The following is a 21,521-nucleotide window of genomic DNA, read 5'->3' as shown; positions in this document are numbered from 1 at the left end:
TTTTACTGACTCGGATCTTTTCGAGTCGTTCAGTCAAAAGAACGAATCTTTCGATTCATTTCGTTCATTTGAGTCAGTGCTACCCAAATAATCATGATTCTACAAGCTTCTGTTCATATGTGCTTCACCATAGGGGGCTTATTGGCAGTAGCGGTGCTTGGGTAAAATCACTGGGGAAGCACTGGAGAATTGTGTTATTTGCTCTATAACCTGTTCATTCATATGCCTTGCGACCGTGATATATACAGTTGAAGTCGGAAGTTTACATACACCATAGCCAAATACATGTACACTCAGTTTTTCACTATTCCTGACATTTAATCCTAGTAAAAAAGTCCCTGTCTTAAAATAAAGTGGTGATCCTAACTGTTCTAAGAATGTGAAATGTCAGAATAATAGTAGACATAATTATTTATTTCAGCTTTTATTTATTTCATCACATTCCCAGTGGGTTAGAAGTTTACATACACTCAATTAGTATTTGGTAGCATTGCCTTTAAAATTGTTTAACTTGGGTCAAACGTTTTGGGTAGCCTTCCACAAGCTTCCCACAATAAGTTGGGTGAATTTTGGCCCATTCCTCCTGACAGAGCTGGTGTAACTGAGTCAGGTTTGTAGGCCTCCTTGCTCGCACACGCTTTTTCAGTTCTGCCACAAATGTTCTATAGGATTGAGGTCAGGGCTTTGTGATGGCCACTCCAATACCTTGACTTTGTTGTCCTTAAGCCATTTTGCCACACTTTGGAAGTATGCTTGGGGTCATTGTCCATTTGGAAGACCCATTTGCGACCAAGCTTTAACTTCCTGACTGATGTCTTGAGATGTTGCTTCAATACATCCACATAATTTTCCTTCCTCATGATGCCATCTATTTTGTGAAGTGCACCAGTCCCTCCTGCAGCAAAGCACCCCCACAGCAAAGATGCTGCCACCCCCGTGCTTCACAGTTGGGATGGTGTTCTTCTGCTTGCAATTTTCCCCATTTTTTCCTCCTAACATAACGATGGTCATTAGGGCCAAACAGTTCTATATTTGTTTCATCAGACCAGAGGACATTTCTCCAAAAAGTACGATATTTGTCCCCATGTGCAGTTGCAAACCGTAGTCTGGCTTTTTTATGGCGGTTTGGGAGCAGTGGCTTATTCCTTGCTGAGTGGCCTTTCAGGTTATGTCGATATAGGACTCGTTTTACTGTGGATTTAGATACTTTTGTACCTGTTTCCTCCAGCATCTTCATAAGGTCCTTTCCTGTTGTTCTGGGATTGATTTGCACCAACCAAAGTACGTTCATCTCTAGGAGACAGAACGCGTCTCCTTCCTGAGCGGTATGACGGCTGTGTGGTCCCATGGTGTTTATACTTGCGTACTATTGTTTGTACAGATGAACGTGGTACCTTCAGGTGTTTGGAAATTGCTCCCAAGGATGAACCAGACTTGTGGAGGTTTTGGCTGATTTTTTATTTTTTTCCCATGATGTCAAGCAAAGAGGCAATGAGTTTGAAGGTAGGCCTTGAAATACATCTACAGGTACACCTCCAATTGACTCAAATGATGTCAATTAGCCTATCAGAAGCTTCTAAAGCCATGACATCATTTTCTGGAATTTTGCAAGCTGTTTAAAGGCACAGTCAACTTAGTGTATGCAAACTTCTGACCCACTGGAATTGTGATACAGTGAATTTTAAGTGAAATATTCTGTCTGTAAACAATTGTTGGAAAAATTACTTGTGTCATGCACAAAGTAGATGTCCTAATCGACTTGCCAAAACTATAGTTTGTTAACAAGAAATGTGTGGAGTGGTTGAAAAACGAGTTTTAATGACTCCAACCTAAGTGTATGTAAACTTATGACTTCAACTGTAGACCTAAAGGCCGAGACAAGAAGACAGTGGCAGAATAAATTCAACCACATCTTTGATTTATCACAAAACCGGATAGCAACCTCAGTGAAGTCCACAAAGCATATTGCATGTACAGTAACAGACCTACAGCATGGTCAAGCAAGTTAATTTCCAACATTTTCAGACCACTAAACAACTATTGATTTAGAATACCAGAGTTACCGCAAGTCACAATGAAAACAGGAGCTGCCTCTACTATTCCAGCACCATTTTAATTTCAACATCATCAACTCACCACTGCTTAGTCTAATACAGTGACAACTAAAATATACCAAAAACTATTTAGTCCAATCAACGTAAGCTAAATATGTGACTGTCCATGGTTCTGATTTCTGTATGTGCGCGTTCGTGCAAGTAGAAAATCATATACTCACCCTACTTGTAGAGAAACGCCAATGCCATCCTCCTCTCTTTCATGTTGACGAAAAACAGTCTATCACGCTGTCATACAGTACACACTTTTATTTTTTGTTGTCCTAGGCTACCTGGCTAAAATGCTTGCTCGCTAGCCTAACTTCCATTCATGGGCAACGTTAACTAGTTAACATTCGCCTTCTACATCTAGCTACATATTGAACTTCCATCCTCTCAGGCCAGGGGCACAACAATGTATGAATGAATGGTTGGATCAGGATCGCCTTTATAATCATTGGCCAGTACGGAAAACCACAAGTCCAAATCCCTATCTCCATCCATGGCTAATTTAGATGAGGGCCAATTTTAGCTAGCTAGCTAGCCACCGGAGGACAACAACACAACAAGATTCAACAATTCAAGTTTTTCTGTCAATGAGGTATGCTCTCAATGGGATTTGATAGGAGTGACGCCAAAATCCAAGCTGGCTTCCCTTTACACTTTTTTTTGGTCCAGGACCATTCACAGTTGAGCTCACTCAGTTCAGCACAATGCTGATTGGCTATTTTTTAAATACCTTTTTTTTAAATCAAGGGAGGCCAAATGCTCGCTGGCTTCCCTTGCGTTCAATGCTACGGCGGGAACAATGTCATACTCGTTTGGACCAGACAGCATCAGATAGATGGCCTACACGTAGCGAGACAGAGGGGCGCTATTTCGCTCGCTCGGATGCCTTCTCCTGTGAGATACATTCAGCCTCTTGCGAATTGAAGGAAAATTATGAAACAGACATTAAATATATATTATTTTATGTATTTTAATTTTTTTTCTTGGTCATTTTTTTGGGGGAAGCCTGACTTCCCTTGGCATCCATGAATACACGCCACTGCTTATTGGAGCTGTCATTTGTGACACTTGTTAAAAGTGTGCTTTAAACAGTGGTGTAAAGTACTTAAGTAAAAATACTTTAAAGTACTACTTAAGTAGTTTTTTTTGGTATCTGTACTTTACTTTACAATTTTATATTTTTGTCTACTTTTACTTTTACTTCACTACATTCCTTAAGAAAATATTGTGATTTTTACTCCATTCATTTTCCTTGACACCCAAAAGTACTCCTTACATTTTGAATGCTTAGCAGGACAGGAAAATAGTCCAATTCACGTTCACGTACATATAAACCGAACATCGCTGGTCATCCCTACTGCCTCTGATCTGGTGGACTCACTAAACACACATGCTTCGTTTGTAAATTATGTCTGAATGTTGGAGTGTGCCCCTGGCTTTCCATTAATTAAAAAAAACTAGAAAATGGTGCCATCTGGTTTGCTTAATATAAGGAATTTGAAATGATTCATACTTTTACTTTTGATACTTAAGTACATTTTAGCAATTACATTTACTTTTGATACTTAAGTACATTTTAAACCAAATACTTTTAGACTTTTACTCAAGTAGAATTTTACTGGGTGACTTTGGCTTTTACTTGAGTCATTTTCTACTAAGGTATCTTTACATTTACTCAAGTATGACAGTTGGGTACTTTTTCCACCACTGGCTTTAAACAATGTACATTTGTTGATTGCTAGGCATACAAATAAGATTATTTCTTGATACATTTGAAACGAGGTCTAGTTGTTGTGGCCACAACCAGACTAGATTGTAAGACTTGGCGGAATGCATTACTTGACTGCAGTGAGAGTAATATGTACAATACCGTTAACGATTCGTTCTCGAGTTTGTTGAGCAGAGGCTGTGTCCATCATAACATTCAATAATCAATTAATTGCATTCATTCTTGCACCATGCGATCAATTATCAATTCTAAACATTTATTTGTATCTATGCTCCCTGCAGCATGATCTATTTTCCCATGCGAACATGATACACAGTTGCTGGTCGGCGCACTACCCGAGGAGCTCGTATTTATCCTGCTGTAGAATTCATTGCGGCCAGCAGGTCAAACGAACGACTAAAATGAACGAGTCGCTCTGACAAAACGAATCATGACTCTCGAGTCAGTAAAAAGACTCGTTCGCAAACTGAACATCATGAACACGTGTGCGACCAGAGCTACCTCCAGACAGGACAGGAGCCTGATAACGTTAAAGGCCGAAGAATAAAAATAGCATTTCGGGTTATGTTCTACTGTTGTGAATGCATTACATGTCATTTCTTGACTTGAACAAGGCACGCGGGGAACAGAGCGTACTGTCGCACTACGCCACAGCTGACTGACAGATCGCCAATCGGAACTAGGGAGTGAAGCAAAAAAAGTTATCGGTCTCTTGGGCGGTTGTATGTTTAGCACCAAAGTGACTGATCAACCACTAAATAGATTGTGTATCATGGCGGACTACTTGATCAGTGGACAGACTGGTTACGTGTCCGACGATGGACTGAGCGGGCAGCAACTCTTCAACTGCGGGGACGGCCTTACATACAAGTAATTATTGGAATTTGGCAGGCGTTTTTTTTTTTTTTTTTTTTACAGTCTATGGTCGCATGGCTCCTTGTTGAAATCCATCGCAATTAGCTTGCGTCATATCGTTGTTAGCTCCTCGGACAACTATTTGTAGTTAGCTAATAACCAGAGCCTGCCATATATTATGTCTTAAGCACATTAGATTATTATTTGCACATGCAGGAGCTTTGGGTCATTGCAGTACATGCAGTAAGTTACTTCTTTCTACTTGGGTCTGCCGACTCAGGTTTCCCGGCTCAACTCGTGCTTTCAAGTGACATCGAGTTAAGTAACAATTTGACTATTGGGACTGATGCAAATCTACCAAAATAAAGAAGTAGTTAGCTGGGTATTTGATGAGGTTCTGGATAAGCCAGGCTATTCATTTATGCAAGCCAGTGATTTGGACGTTCCTCGACTGTAGTACACTACATTACCAAAAGTATGTGGACAACAGCTCATTCCAAAAACATGGGCATTAATATAGAGTTGGTCCCCCTTTTGCTGCTATAACACCCTCCACTCTTATGGGAAGCCTTTCCACTAGATGTTGGAACATTGCTGTTGGGGCTTGATTCCATTAAGCCACAAGAGCATTAGTGAGGTCGGGCACAGATGTTGGGCGATTAGGCCTGGCTCGCAGTCGGCATTCCAATTCATCCCAAATGTGTTCGATGGGGTTGAGGTCAGGGCTCTGCAGGCCAGTAAAGTTCTTCCACACCGATCTTGACAAACCATTTATGTATGGACCTCGCTTTGTGCACGGGGGCATTGTCATGCTGAAACAGGAAAGGGCTTTCCCCAAACTGTTGCCACAAAGTTGGAAGCACAGAATCGTCTAGAATGTCATTGTATGCTAAAGCATTAAGATTTTCCTTCACTGGAACTAAGGGGCCTAGCCTGAACCATGAAAAACAACCCCAGACTATTATTCCTCATCCACCAAACTTTACAGTTGGCACTATGCATTGGGGCAGGTAGTGTTCTCCTGGCATCCGCCAAACCCAGATTTGTCCGTTGGACTGCCAGATGGTAAAGTATGATTCATCACTCCAGAGAACGCGTTTCCACTGCTCCAGGGTCCAAGCTTTACATCATTCCAGCTGACGCTTGGCATTGCGCATGGCGATCTTAGGCTTGTATGCGGCTGCTCAGCCATGGAAACCCAGTTCATGAAGCTCCCGACGAACAGTTCTTGTGCTGACGTTGCTTCCAGAGGCAGTTTGGAACTCGGTAGTGAGTGTTGCAACCGAGGACAGACCATTTATACGCGCTTCAGCACTCGGCGGTCCCGTTCTGTGAGCTTGTGTGGCCTACCACTTCGCGGCTGAACCGTTGTTGACCCTAGACATTTCCACTTCACAATAACAGCACTTACAGTTGACCAGGGCAGTCTGACTTGTTTTAAAGGTGGCATCCTATGACGGTGCCATGTTGAAAGTCACTAAGCTCTTCAGTAAGGCCAGTCTACTGTCAATGTTTGTCTATGGAGATTGCATGACTGTGCTCGATTTTATACACGTCAGCCACGGGTGTGGCTGAAATAGCCAAATCCACTAATTTGAAGGTGTGTCCACATACTTTTGTGTATATATAGTGTATCTAGGTCCATGCACTTATGGCACTGCATCACCCTTATTAAGGGTGTCTGGGACATGTTTCTCTAAATTCTGTTTATTAATAATCAGCCTACTTTCAGTGTCTGACACATGAGACAATAACTATTTTGTGGTCAGATACGTTAGCTTAGTTTCCAGCAGTTTAATTAGAAATTCAAAAGGCACTCTCACATCTGAGCTATCTTTGTTGCTGGTGCATGGTAACAGTTGAAAAAGATAAAAAGAAGAAACCCGCACACTGCTCTTGCTAGTATCACTGCGCTTTATTAAGCTTTATGTATCGGCCTCAAGGCCTTCGTCAGCAGTTGAATTAGGAAATACCATGCAGTCATGACGGGCCTTGTGTGATGGTGTTTGACAAGAATGTAATTATGACACCCTGGAGGCACCATCATGTCAAGATATTAGCTAAAGGGTCTGATTGTATTGGAATGCCACGAACAGTAAGTAGTTAGGTAGAAGTATAGCTTATTTGGCAGTCAGTCAGCCACTGTCTGCTACAGTGCCTTCTCTCTTGTCTGCTCTTTCAGTGAAGGTACCACATCACATTCTGCTAATTCCTTGCTTAATACAGGCCTAATCTCCTAGAAACATGGGTCACACATTTGACTATTTAGGTATTTATAGTATCGGTAAACTTCAAAGTGAAGATGCAAGTGGAACAGCATGTTTTAATGCTCTCATCTAGTTAGTACAAGACAGACAGTGTGCTTGGAAACTTCTCAGGACCTTTAGGAATGTGCTGACCATCAGCACTAATGTGTAATAACACAGGACTCTGTTGCCTGCTCATCACATGCATGCACACTCCACGTAACATACAGTGGGGGAAAAAAGTATTTAGTCAGCCACCAATTGTGCAAGTTCTCCCACTTAAAAAGATGAGAGAGGCCTGTAATTTTCATCATAGGTACACGTCAACTATGACAGACAAATTGAGAGAGAAAAAATCAAGAAAATCACATTGTAGGATTTTTAATGAATTTATTAGCTAATTATGGTGGAAAATAAGTATTTGGTCACCTACAAACAAGCAAGATTTCTGGCTCTCACAGACCTGTAACTTCTTTAAGAGGCTCCTCTGTCCTCCACTCGTTACCTGTATTAATGGCACCTGTTTGAACTTGTTATCAGTATAAAATACACCTGTCCACAACCTCAAACAGTCACACTCCAAACTCCACTATGGCCAAGACCAAAGAGCTGTCAAAGGACACCAGAAACAAAATTGTAGACCTGCACCAGGCTGGGAAGACTGAATCTGCAATAGGTAAGCAGCTTGGTTTGAAGAAATCAACTGTGGGAGCAATTATTAGGAAATGGAAGACATACAAGATCACTGATAATCTCCCTCGATCTGGGACTCCATGCAAGATCTCACCCCGTGGGGTCAAAATGATCACAAGAACGGTGAGCAAAAATCCCAGAACCAAACAGGGGGACCTAGTGAATGACCTGCAGAGAGCTGGGACCAAAGTAACAAAGCCTACCATCAGTAACACACTACGCCCCAGGGACTCAAATCCTGCAGTGCAAGACGTGTCCCCCTGCTTAAGCCAGTACATGTCCAGGCCCGTCTGAAGTTTGCTAGAGTGCATTTGGATGATCCAGAAGAGGATTGGGAGAATGTCATATGGTCAGATGAAACCAAAATATAACTTTTTGGTAAAAACTCAACTTGTCGTGTTTGGAGGACAAAGAATGCTGAGTTGCATCCAAAGAACACCATACCTACTGTGAAGCATGGGGGTGGAAACATCATGCTTTGGGGCTGTTTTTCTGCAAAGGGACCAGGACGACTGATCCGTGTAAAGGAAAGAATGAATGGGGCCATGTATCATGAGATTGAGTGAAAACCTCCTTCCATCAGCAAGGGCATTGAAGATGAAACGTGGCTGGGTCTTTCAGCATGACAATGATCCCAAACACACCGCCCGGGCAACGAAGGAGTGGCTTCGTAAGAAGCATTTCAAGGTCCTGGAGTGGCCTAGCCAGTCTCCAGATCTCAACCCCATAGAAAATCTTTGGAGGGAGTTGAAAGTCCGTGTTGCCCAGCGACAGCCCCAAAACATCACTGCTCTAGAGGAGATCTGCATGGAGGAATGGGCCAAAATACCAGCAACAGTGTGTGAAAACCTTGTGAAGACTTACAGAAAACATTTGACCTGTGTCATTGCCAACAAAGGGTATATAACAAAGTATTGAGAAACTTTTGTTATTGACCAAATACTTATTTTCCACCATCATTTGCAAATAAATTCATTAAAAATCCTACAATGTGATTTTCTGGAATTTTTTTTCTCATTTTGTCTGTCATAGTTGACGTGTACCTATGATGAAAATTACAGGCCTCTCATCAATTGGTGGCTGACTAAATACTTTTTTCCCCACTGTATTTGTTCTTCTCATATAGATACTTGCTCCATATTTTTCTTCTTCAATCTGTTGTTTAATGTTGCTCTTGTTCTTTCAGGACTCCTCTCAAGGGAACTCGATCTTTCAAATCAACATGATTAAGTACATCAAAGAGAAATACCCACCGCTTCAGGTCATTGGAGGCAATGGTGAGTGTTGGGGCACACACACAGAAATGCTCCATTCTCAGGGTTACCCTCAGTATGAAAAAAAAAAAAAAAAAAAAAAAAGTATGCACTCACTAACTGTAAGTCGCTCTGGATAAGAGCGTCTGCTAAATGACTAAAATTTTAACAAAAAATAACGGTTGCACCATGCACCACCCTTGACATTGTTGGTCTGTCTCCCCCTGTCTGTCTCAGTGGTAACTGCAGCCCAGGCCAAGAACCTGATCGATGCAGGGGTGGACGGCCTGCGCGTGGGCATGGGCAGTGACTCCATCTGCATCACACAGGAAGGTAAGTCGCACCAATGGCAGGCTTCCTAGCTCCCCTCCCTCCCACCCACCCACCCACCCACCCACAGCTCTAACCCAATCGGGAGCCTCCAATCTGAACACCTTCCCACTAATGACTGAAATCGCTCTTTAGCCAAGTGTAGAAGTCTGTACAAAGGGTCCCATCCGTAAGTGTTCGTCCTAGTCTCTCCACTGGCTGTAGGGAATGCTGAATGGTTTTGCAGAATCAAATTGTGCTGCCATGCTATATTCTAATACAGGCAATTTAACCGAATAAGAGCACCTGCTGAATGAATGCAGCATATGCCACATCCTCAAACCTCAGTCAAACCACTTCAGAGCAAAACTTTGAAAACGGACAAACAATGGACTTTCTCAAGGGGCAGGTCCTCAGAAATCAGGCACAACTTTCTTCTCGTTCATCGTTCCTACCCTCTATTTTCTGTTTCTCTCCGTCTCTTCCTCCCTTTCCCTCCCCTTCTCTCTCCATCATGCTATTCTCGCTCCATCATGCTATTCTCGCTCCATCATGCTATTCTCTCTCCATCATGCTATTCTCGCTCCATCATGCTATTCTCGCTCCATCATGCTAGTCTCGCTCCATCATGCTAGTCTCGCTCCATCATGCTAGTCTCGCTCCATCATGCTAGTCTCGCTCCATCATGCTATTCTCTCTCCATCATGCTATTCTCTCTCCATCATGCTATTCTCTCTCCATCATGCTATTCTCTCTCCATCATGCTATTCTCTCTCCATCATGCTATTCTCTCTCCATCATGCTATTCTCTCTCCATCATCCTATTCTCTCTCCATCATGCTATTCTCTCTCCATCTTTCATGATCTGTTTTGGGTTTCTTGTTTTCTATCTATCTATCTCTTCCTTTTTTCCTCTCTGCAACAGTCTGTTTCTTTCTTTTTGTATCCCTCTCTTTCTCATCTCCTTCATTTCCTGTTTGGTTGTGTGGACCTCTCCTCTCTTGGTTTCACACCGCCTGTACTGTATGTGTCTCTCTAGCGCCTCTCAGTGTTCCTCCTGGTATAAAGCTCCACAGCCCCAAAACCCCAACTACTGTTACGGGATACTGCAGTAAGTCCCCCACCCCCCTGCGCAGGGCTCTCTCTCATTGGCTCTACTATCACACTGTGCCCGCCCACCCCCCTTCACGGCCTGTCTGCATTGGTTGCTAACAGCTCTGCATCAGTAGAAGTAGTAGTCAAGCTGGCCTTGGGTTTTGGATGCTTGTCCTTTTGACCTTGACTAACCTGTTAGTCACAGTGTGTGACATCACACCTACCTTGTCTCTACATGCCCTCATCATTACGACACATGTGCTACGTTTGGATGCATATGATGAAGTATGTTTTAGTAGTGGACTCGAGATGCATCCTTCATTGCAGTGCACAGGCATGCGATGGACAGTCTCAGATATGATGGTGTCTGTCAGTTAGGCCATTCACCTTCCCTCATCTGAAACTAATTGTACCTGAACTTCTTTAGCAATATCAATTGGCCTACTACAGATGAAAGATAGTTTCATCATTCTGCATCTGTCAATTCACTGTAAAAGGTCAGTGTCCCTGTTAAGAAAAAATAAACACACCCCCCATGAATTGGATTTAACCGCATTTACCCTGTTGGATGTACACCGACCTATGGCCAGGATTTCATATAGGATTGGGGAGGGAGCCCTTAGCTCCGGATTAGACTGGCTGTTGTAACACATTCATTAATTTACTTACGTCATTGTTTCTAACACCTCATTTACATATGTCATTGACTTAACATAAACCCTGACCTGTCACCTATGATTTACTATGTATTCGATCATAATAATATCATTATTTTAAGAGAGGAAAAATATGCATGTCTTCAAAAACTTTCTGGAAGTGCTGGTCTGCATATGAGTATTTTTATGTGATTATTTAGTATATTGAATTCTTGTCACAGTTAGACTTTGATCCAAAGCTCATGAATATGCATACCAATCACAGAAAAAGAAGTGGGCAAGCTAAAATAATATTTTCCACTTTATCAACTTCCTTCTTTGATGTTGGCTTCTGACATTCTAATGAACTCATTTTAGAGTAAGAGTTCATAAAAAATGATCTGAAAACCTGATGGCTTACAACACGATTCATTGAAACTGTTACACAACTCGTTTAGGAGGAAATTATGGCAATCGTCTACTTCTCAAATTTAGTGTTGATGGACAAAGCCTGCAAAAAAAGCCTGAATATGAAACAGACTCCACTCAAACACTTTCTAAGAATTACTCGGTTTCAGTTTTCTCTTTTCATTTTATGAATGTTATTTTCCCAAATAAACATCACATTTGTATAATGTAATATGATGTGCAGTTGGTCTATGTTTGCAAATGGGAAATCCGATCATACTAAATGCCACAAGGTTTTTCATGCCCCATCATCTTGCTATGTAATCAGTTTGATAATGATTTGATTTATCAGGTAAACGCATGATAAAATACCATTCATTATAATATAATCCACTCAAATAAGCCAAAACCATGTTTAATCTACAGCATATCAACAAAAATATGAATTAATTGTCAAATAATACTGATGAATTAACTTTATAAACCAGGAAATTACAACATCAAATGCATGCAAGGACAGACTGTCTGCTGTGTGTGAGAATGCCTAGTCTGTCTGTCTCTGATAGGTGGGCTACAGCAGGGTTTCCCAAAGGGCCCCCACCTCTGGGTGCACGTTTTGGCTTTATGCCCTAGCACTACACAGCTGATTGAAATAACCAACTCATCATCAAGTTTTGATTATTTTAATCAGCTGTGTAATGCTAGGGCAAAAACCAAAACGTGCACCCAGGTGGGGCCCCAGGACCGAGTTTGGGAAACCCTGGGCTAAATGTGCAGGCTTGGCTAGATATTCCCCACAATGACCTGTCAGCCTCAATTGAAGTAAGTCTGCGTCTACACAGGCAGCCCAATTCTGATCTTTTTTCACTAATTGGTCTTTTGACCAATCAGCTCTGAAAAATATCTGATGTGAAAAGATGTGATGTGATTGGTCAAAAAAACAATCAGTGGAAAAAAGATCAGAATTGGGCTGCCCCCCCCCCCCCCTGATTTAGACCTGGTATTCAACTCTTACCCTACAAGGTCCAGAGCTTGCTGGTTTTCTGTTCTACCTGATAATTAATTGCACCCACCTGGTGTCCCAGGTCTAAATCAGTCCCTGGTTAAAGGGGAACAATGAAAACAAGCAGTGGAACTGGCTTCGAGGTCCAGAGTTGAGTTTGAGGGGTCTAAAGTGCACACTCAGAGAAAGGCTTTTACAAAAAACACACCACAAGCATACACGCATACCATTAGCCGTTACCATCCCCCCTATGTCTCTCCAGTGATGATGGGCTCTCTCCTGGCTGCCACCAGCGAGGCTCCAGGTGAATACTTCTTCTCTGATGGCATCAGGCTGAAGAAGTACAGAGGCATGGGCTCACTGGATGCCATGGACAAGAACCTGGGCTCCCAGACCAGATACTTCAGGTACTGAGGCGCAGTAATACTAATATAATAATTTTCCAATCGTTTCGTTCTGAACAGAACCATAATTGTTTTCATTCCGACTAGCAAAATATAGTTCTGAACCGGTTCGAACCAAAAAAAAAGTCACAGTTTATGAAGCGATGGGTTGTTATGACATGCATTATCTGAATTAGGCCCACAGAATTATACCTACGGAGGAGCGGCAACTATGAAGGAACTTTGAATGTCTTTGAACTTCAGAGAGTTGGCTTAACAAACGTTGGACCAGAGCTAGCCCTTGATCATGACTCTCAGTTCCATTGCATTACATATAATGCCGCCTAGAGTTTGGGAGCTAGACCAGAGCTAGCTAGCGTGTGCAGAGCGGCACCAGAATAAAAACAAAGTGATAACTTTAGTATCCTTAACTAGCATTGAAAAAGTTAATCCATTATTCTAAGAAAAAATGTCTTCCCCTAATAGCTACAGTAGACTATGCTTCGGAGGGAGGAGGAGGAGGGGCAGGTAGCTTACACACACACACAGGCAAATATTTTCAGCTGGCAGGCAGGCTGACACTGGAATTAGTTTGAGTGACAAAGTGAGGGTTTTTGCATAGGCGCTTTGTTGCGTTTTTTTTGTGGGAACGGAAAAAAATGCCCAGAACGTAAAATAACGGTTCCCATGCTTTTAAAATAACGGTTCAGTTCCGGAACAGTATGACTTTCGTTCTCGGTTCTGTTCCTCTGAAAATGTTTGTTATTTTACGGTTTTTGGTTCTGTTCCCTGAACCGGTTCCAACCTGATACTAATACAGTAACACACATTTATTATCTCCAGGGTTGTTGTATTCATTAGGCACAAAATGAAATAAAACAGACAAAGGCACTACCTGAAAGCTTGTTTTCGTTTCCCGTTGCAAAACGTTTTGCTACGGTGTGCACTAATCAATTAATACGACCCAGGGGCAACTGGCTTTGCAGCAGGCAGTCAATCAAAAGACAAACAACATATATACAAAAGTGCCTTCAGAAAGTATTCACACCCCTTGACTTGAGATTTTTTTTGTCACTGGCCTACACACAATACCCCATAATGTCAAAGTGGAATTTTCCCCCAGAAATGTTTACAAATTAATACAAATTTTAAAACTGAAATGTCTTGATTCAATAAGTATTCAACCTCTTTGTTATGGCAAGCCTAAGTAAGTTCAGGAGTAAAAATGTGCTTAACAAGTCACATAAGTTGCATGGACTCACTATGCAATGATAGTGTTTAACATTATTTTTGAATGACTACCTCATCTCTGTACCCCACACACAATTATCTGTAAGGTCCCTCAGTTGAGCAGTGAATTTCAAACACAGATTCAATCATAAAGACCAGGGAAGTTTTCCAATGCCTCGCAAAGAAAGGCACCTATTGGTGGATGAAAAAAACAAAAGCAGACATTGAATATCCCTTTGAGCATGGTGAAGTTATTAATTACACTTTGGATGGTGTATCAATATACCCAGTCACTACAAAGATACATGCGTCCTTCCTAACTCAGTTGCCGGAGAGGAACCTCTCAGGGATTTCACCATGAGCCAATGGTGACTTTACATTTACATTTTAGTCATTTAGCAGACGCAATTATCCAGAGCGACTTAGTTAGTGAGTGCATACATTTTCATTCTGGCCCCCCGTGGGAATCGAACACACAACCCTGACGTTGCAAACGCCATGCTCTACCAACTGAGCAACACGGGACTCTAACTTTAAACAGTTAGAGTTTAATGGCTGTGATAGGAGAAAACTGAGGACGGATCAACAACATTGTAGTTACTCCACAATACTAACCTAACTGACAGAGTGAAAAGAAGGAAGCCTGTACAGAATAAAAATATTCCAAAACATGCATCCTGTTTACAACAAGGCACTAAAGTAATACTGCAAGAAATGTGGCAAAGCAATTAACTTTTTGTCCTGAATACAAAGTGTTATGTTCGGGGCAAATCCAATACAACACATTACTGAGTACCACTCTCCATGTTTTCAAGCATAGTGGTGGCTGCATCATGTTATGGGTATGCTTGTAATCGTTAAGGACAGGGGAATTTTTTGGGAGAAAAAACAAACGTAATGGAGCTAAGCACAGGCAAAATCCTAGAGGAAAACCTGGTTCAGTCTGCTTTCCACCAGACACTGGGAGATGAATTCACCTTTCAGTAGGAGAATAACCTAAAACACAAGGCTAAATCTACACTGGAGTTGTTACCAAGAAGACAGAATGTTCTGGAGTGGCCTAGTTACAGTTTTGACTTAAATTTACTTGAAAATCTATGACAAGACCTGAAAATGGTTGTCTAGCAATGATCAACAACCAACTTGAAGAACTTTGAAAAGAAAAATGGGAAAATGTTGCACAATCCAGGTGTGTAAAGCTCTTAGAGACTTACCCAGAAAGACTGACGGTTGTAATCATTACCAAAGGTGCTTCTACAAAGTATTGACTTTGGCTGTGAATACTTATGTAAATGAGATATTTCTGTATTTTATTTTCAATACATTTGTCATTATGGGATATTGTATGTATTGTGTGAGATGTTGTATTTTATTTTATTCAGGCTGTAACACAACAAAATGTGGAATAAGTCAAGGGGTATGAATACTTTCTGAAGGCACTGTAGCTTAACCCTCTCCTCCTCCTCCTCTCCAGTGAGTGTGACAAGATCAAGGTGGCCCAGGGTGTATCGGGGGCGGTCCAGGACAAAGGCTCCATCCATAAGTTTATTCCCTACCTGCTGGCTGGGATCCAGCACTCCTGTCAAGACATCGGATCCAAGAGCCTCACCCAGCTCAGGTACACACACACCGACACACACACACATTTGAATGTACAGTACCAGTCAAAAGTTTGGACACACCTACTCATTCAAGGTTTTTTTTTTTTTTTTTACTGTTTTCTACTTTGTAGAATAATAGTGAAGACATCAAAACTATGAAATAACACATATGGAATCATGTAGTAACCAAAGAAGTGTTAAACAAATCAAAATATATTTTATATTTGAGATTCTTCAAAGTAGCCACCCTTTGCCGACAGCTTTGAACACTCTTGGCATTCCCTTCATGAGGTAGTCACCTCTATACCAGGCGGTGTCAGAGGAAGGCCCAAACAATTGTCAAAGACTCCAGCCACCTTAGTCATATACTGTTCTCTCTGCTACCGCACGGCAAGCGGTACTGGAGCGCCAAGTCTAGGTCCAAAAGGCTTCTTAACAGCTAATCATGGCTACCCAGACTATTTGCATTGCCCCCCCCCCCCCCCCCCCTTTTACGCTGCTGCTACTCTGTTTATTATCTATGCATAGTCACTTTAACTCTACCCACATGTACATATTACCTCAATTACCTTGACTAAATGGTGCACCCGCACGTTGACTCTGTAGCGGTACCCCCTGTATATAGCCTCCCTACTGTTATTCTATTTAACTGCTAATTTTACTTATCCAGTTTTTTCTTAAAACTGCATTGTTGGTTAAGGGCTTGTAAGTAAGCATTTCACTGTAAGGTCTAAACCAGTTGTATTCAGCGCATGTGGCAAATACAATTTGATTTGAATGCATTTCAATTAACAGGTGTGCCTTGTTAAAAGTTAATTTGTGGAATTTCTTTCCTTCTTAATGCGTTTGAGCCAATCAGTTGTGTTGTGACAAGGTAGTGGTATACAGAATATAGCCCTATTTGGTAAAATACCAAGTCCATATTATGGCAAGAACAGCTCAAATAAGCAAAGAGAAATGACAGTCCATTACTTTAAGACGTGAAGGTCAGCCAATCCGGAAAATGTCAAGAACTTTGAAAGTTCCTTCAAGTGCAGTCGCAAAAACCATCAAGCGCTATGATGAAACTGGCTCTCATGAGGACTGCGACAGGAAAGGAAGACCCAGAGTTACCTCTGCTGCAGAGGATAATTTCATTAGAGTTAACTGCACCTCAGATTGCAGCCCAAATAAATGCTTCACAGAGTTCAAGTAACAGACACATCTCAACATCAACTGGTCAGAGGAGACTGTGTGAATTAGGCCTTCATGGTTGAATTGATGCAAAGAAACCACTACTAAAGGACACCAATAATAAGAAGAGACTTTCTTGGGCCAAGAAACACGAGCAATGGACATTGTACCGGTGGAAATTTGTCCTTTGGTCTGGAGTCCAAATTGGAGATCTTTGGTTACAACCGCCGTGGCTTTGTGAGACGCGGTGTGGGTGAACGGATGATCTCTGCATGTGTATTTCCCACCTTAAAGCATGGAGGAGGAGTTGTTATGGTGTGGGGGTGCTTTGCTGGTGACACTGTCTGTGATTTATTTAGAATTCAAGGCACACTTAACCAGCATGGCCACCACAGCATTCTGCAGTGATACGCCATCCCATCTGGTTTGGGCTTAGTGGGACTATAATTTGTTTTTCAACAGGACAATGACCCAACACACCTCCAGGCTGTGTAAGGGCTATTTTACCAAGAATGAGCGTGATGGAGTGCTGCATCAGATAACCTGGCCTCCACAATCTCCCGACCTCAATCCAATTGAGATGGTTTGGGATGAGTCGGACCGCAGAGTGAAGGAAAAGCAGCCAACAAGTTCTCAGCATATGTGGGAACTCCTTCAAGACTGTTGGAAAAGCATTCCAGGTGAAGCTGGTTGAGAGAATGCAAAGAGTGTGCAAAGCTATGTGGCTATTTGAAGAATCTCAAATATAAAATATATTTTCATTTGTTTAACACTTTTTTGGTTACTACATGATTCCATATGTGTTATTTCATAGTTTTGAGGTCTTCACTATTATTCTACAATGTAGAAAATAGTAAAAATAAAGAAAAACCCTTGAATGAGTAGGTGTGGCCAAACTTTTGACTGGTACTGTATATCAAAGTGAGCCTACTTTGATAACGCCATGTGTGTGAGCTCGGGGCTCCGTGTAACACTATTTGTCTTCCCCCTGCAGAGCCATGATGTATTCTGGAGATCTGAAGTTTGAGAAGAGGACAACATCGGCCCAGATGGAGGGAGGAGTCCACAGCCTGCACAGGTACTTACTGATGTGATCTAGCTAGGCAGTGTTGGCTAGCCCATAGTGCAATGCTGTCACAGAGGCTAACATTACAATATACACTGCTCAAAAAAATAAAGGGAACACTTAAACAACACAATGTAACTCCAAGTCAATCACACTTCTGTGAAATCAAACTGTCCACTTAGGAAGCAACACTGATTGACAATACATTTCACATGCTGTTGTGCAAATGGAATAGACAACAGGTGGAAATTATAGGCAATTAGCAAGACACCCCCAATAAAGAAGTGGTTCTGCAGGTGGTGACCACAGACCACTTCTCAGTTCCTATGCTTCCTGGCTGATGTTTTGGTCACTTTTGAATGCTGGCGGTGCTTTCACTCTAGTGGTAGCATGAGACGGAGTCTACAACCCACACAAGTGGCTCAGGTAGTGCAGCTCGTCCAGGATGGCACATCAATGCGAGCTGTGGCAAGAAGGTTTGCTGTGTCTGTCAGCGTAGTGTCCAGAGCATGGAGGCGCTACCAGGAGACAGGCCAGTACATCAGGAGACGTGGAGGAGGCCGTAGGAGGGCAACAACCCAGCAGCAGGACCGCTACTTCCGCCTTTGTGCAAGGAGGAGCAGGAGGAGCACTGCCAGAGCCCTGCAAAATGACCTCCAGCAGGCCACAAATGTGCATGTGTCTGCTCAAACGGTCAGAAACAGACTCCATGAGGGTGGTATGAGGGCCCGACGTCCACAGGTGGGGGTTGTGCTTACAGCCCAACACCGTGCAGGACGTTTGGCATTTGCCAGAGAACACCAAGATTGGCTAATTCGCCACTGGCGCCCTGTGCTCTTCACAGATGAAAGCAGGTTCACACTGTGCACGTGACAGACGTGACAGAGTCTGGAGACGCCGTGGAGAACGTTCTGCTGCCTGCAACATCCTCCAGCATGACCGGTTTGGCGGTGGGTCAGTCATGGTGTGGGGTGGCATTTCTTTGGGGGGCCGCACAGCCCTCCATGTGCTCGCCAGAGGTAGCCTGACTGCCATTAGGTAACGAGATGAGATCCTCAGACCCCTTGTGAGACCATATGCTGGTGCGGTTGGCCCTGGGTTCCTCCTAATGCAAGACAATGCTAGACCTCATGTGGCTGGAGTGTGTCAGCAGTTCCTGCAAGAGGAAGGCATTGATGCTATGGACTGGCCCGCCCGTTCCCCAGACCTGAATCCAATTGAGCACATCTGGGACATCATGTCTCGCTCCATTTTTGTGTGATGTTGTTGTCAGCACATTCAACTATGTAAATAAAAAAGTATTTAATAAGATTATTTCATTCATTCAGATCTAGGATGTGTTGTTTAAGTGTTCCCTTTATTTTTTTGAGCAGTGTATAATCTGCTTGGTGAGAGGATTTTCTGAACATCTCAGTTCCACATACCACATGCAAGCCCCTAGATTTAGAATGGTTCCCCTTTCAAAACGAATCTCACTTCAACCTGCCTGTAGGTCTCTACAGTATCTGATCTTGGCATGATGCAACATGTTGGTCATTTGTTATGTGATCCATTCATCTTGTAAATCTCTCTCTCTCTCTCTCTCTCTCTCAGTTATGAGAAGCGCTTGTTCTAAGGGAGAGAACAACAGTAATGGGCTGCAGACTTGTGTTCCTCAAGCATACGCACATGCAAGCACAAACAACTACTTGCCATCCCCCTTACACACACACACACAGGGTGGCAGGAAAGCCTAGCGGTTAGAGCGCTGGGCCAGTAACTGAAAAAGTCGCTAGTTCGAATCCCCGAGCCGACAAGGTGCCCTTGAGGAAGGCACTTAACCCTAATTGCTCCAGGGTCGCCGTTGATAATTGCAGACCCTGGCCGTGACCCCACTCTCCGAGTGTCTCAGGGAGAGTTGGGGTATGCAAAAAAACAAAATGTTTCCAATTCACACATGCGTATTAATACACACTTGTACATGTGTGAAATAGGAAAAATATATGCACCCACAAAATTATTATTACACACTCACACACAAGTGCTGAGCGATTAGTGCTTTTTGAGGTAGTTTCGGTTCGATTATGAACAAATAATCAGTTTTGATAATTTTTTTAAGATAAAATGCATTATGAAATAATGACATTAAAATGATTTTATAGATCCTTTATGGAAATTCCAAAGCCAAAAATAGTGAACATTCAATTGCCAAAAAATTTACAATATTCCATTGTCTCTTTCAGGTCTACATTGGGTGGACATCGATAGAAAAATAAGAAATTACTATGAAACAGAGGTGGGACAAAGTCATTGTTATGCAAGTCACAAGTAAGTCTCAAGTCTTTGCCCTCGAGTCCCGAGTCAAGTCGAGTCAAAGATGAGGCAAGTCCCAAGTCGAGTCAAAAGTCAAAGCCATCAAGTCTCAAGTCGAGTCCAAAGTCCTACCATTTTAGTTTCGAGTCATTTCAAGTCCTCTTACCACAGAAATAAAATGTATACAAATCATGTATGTCTGTAAGATTTGTATTTATTTAAACCTTTTTATACAATAACATTAATCAAATACAGCAAAAAACATAACATTTAATTTTCACAAAAAAAATGCTTGTATTTGAACAGCATATTGCACTAGAACAATGCAGAGAGAGAGAGAGAGAGAGAGAGAGAGAGAGAGAGAGAGAGAGAGAAAATGGTTTACGGGGAAGGACAAACACCAAAGCTCTGGAAGTAAAAACAGTGTGGGAACCTGCACTGCAAATGAACAGATCTTACTCCATGTGAAACTCCTACCACAGGAGAGAGAGAGCTGTGTGGACAGGTGATGAGCAGAGAGTGAGTGTGTGTGCGCGCATGCGTGCTGTGGACAGGTGGAGGGAGGCCCCTATACTGCATTGCATTTGCAAAAGATCAAATTGGCCAAAAGTCTGTCAGTCATTTGTGCACGATGGGGACGCAGAATGATGCCACCATGGCTGAAAACTCGCTCCACTGGAGCACTAGAAGCAGGCACTGCCAAGACTCGGATGGCTACTTGAAAGAGTGAAGGAAGAGTCTTACTGTTCAGTGCCCAGAACAAAAGGGCATTCTGTCCTTCTGCCATGTCAATGTAGTGACTTAGCTGTACTGCTGGTGGGGTCCCAACATCCCTTTTCTGCCTCTTATGGTATGCAGCAAACAGCCCTTCTCCTTCCATGTCCTCTAGTTCTTCTTCAGCAGGCACCGGCACAGGCTGCTCTGTCTCTGCAGCATCTTGCAGGATCAATTCTAAAAATAAAAATAAAAACGTGTCACAACAGCAGAAACAAAAGAGCCCTTATTTCTGATGTTGATGATACTGTTCAAGACTGAAATTTTTTATTATTGTTAAAGTCAGATTAATATCACATTAGATCCTATATCAGATTAAGATCAAATTATTGTACGTTGCATTTAAGTTGCATTGCAAGTCAATAATATTTACCTTTAACTCGTTGTGCCACCTCTGCCTTGATGTCACGGTTGACCAGCACATGGGGCTCAATCCACAGCAGACAAAAGGCTGGATCCAAGGCAGCTGCTTTCAGGTAGACTGTGTCTGAAAAGGGGGCAGTGATCCCTTCTTGAGACTGGGCCATTTTTACATTAATGAAGATCCCAAGAAATCTTTTTTTCAGGGATGCCTGCAGACCTCTGACCAGGCCACTCAGGAAACGAACTTGAGGCTTCAGCTTCTCAAGATGGTGATTGAGGGACAAGATGGATGGAACAACTGCACTGATTGT

The 21,521-nt window shown here is 42.4% G+C and overlaps 1 protein-coding gene across 2 annotated transcripts; it reads left to right on the top strand.

Annotated features, from left to right (window-relative positions):
• Nucleotides 1-4,288: 4,288 nt before the first annotated feature.
• On the top strand, nucleotides 4,289-20,264 carry LOC311149415 (inosine-5'-monophosphate dehydrogenase 2-like). Of its 2 annotated transcripts, none has more exons than XM_084186603.1 (7): nucleotides 4,289-4,701; nucleotides 8,812-8,902; nucleotides 9,116-9,211; nucleotides 12,591-12,735; nucleotides 15,416-15,559; nucleotides 17,710-17,793; nucleotides 19,375-20,264. In XM_084186603.1, exons 2-7 carry the CDS (start codon nucleotides 8,848-8,850, stop codon nucleotides 19,394-19,396), a joined length of 546 nt encoding a protein of 181 aa, XP_084042729.1. In that variant the 5' UTR covers nucleotides 4,289-4,701; nucleotides 8,812-8,847; the 3' UTR covers nucleotides 19,397-20,264. The 2 variants fall into 2 exon arrangements, with proteins under 2 accessions (XP_084042729.1, XP_084042728.1); XM_084186602.1 differs by having other exon boundaries at nucleotides 4,300-4,701; nucleotides 20,004-20,264.
• Nucleotides 20,265-21,521: the final 1,257 nt, after the last annotated feature.

The sequence above is a fragment of the Coregonus lavaretus genome (assembly GCF_964263955.1).
Source record: "Coregonus lavaretus genome assembly, chromosome: 22".
Classification (NCBI taxonomy): domain Eukaryota; kingdom Metazoa; phylum Chordata; class Actinopteri; order Salmoniformes; family Salmonidae; genus Coregonus; species Coregonus lavaretus.
Note: the sequence above shows the minus strand (reverse complement) of the source record. Positions and strands in the feature narration are given on the sequence as shown.

Coding starts and splice junctions, on each gene's coding strand:
- LOC311149415 (XM_084186602.1), top strand. CDS start 8,848: ATGATTAAGTACATCAAAGAGAAATACCCACCGCTTCAGGTCATTGGA. Junction 9,212..12,590: donor CATCTGCATCACACAGGAAG/GTAAGTCGCACC, acceptor ATGTCTCTCCAG/TGATGATGGGCTCTCTCCTG. Junction 12,736..15,415: donor TCCCAGACCAGATACTTCAG/GTACTGAGGCGC, acceptor CCTCCTCTCCAG/TGAGTGTGACAAGATCAAGG.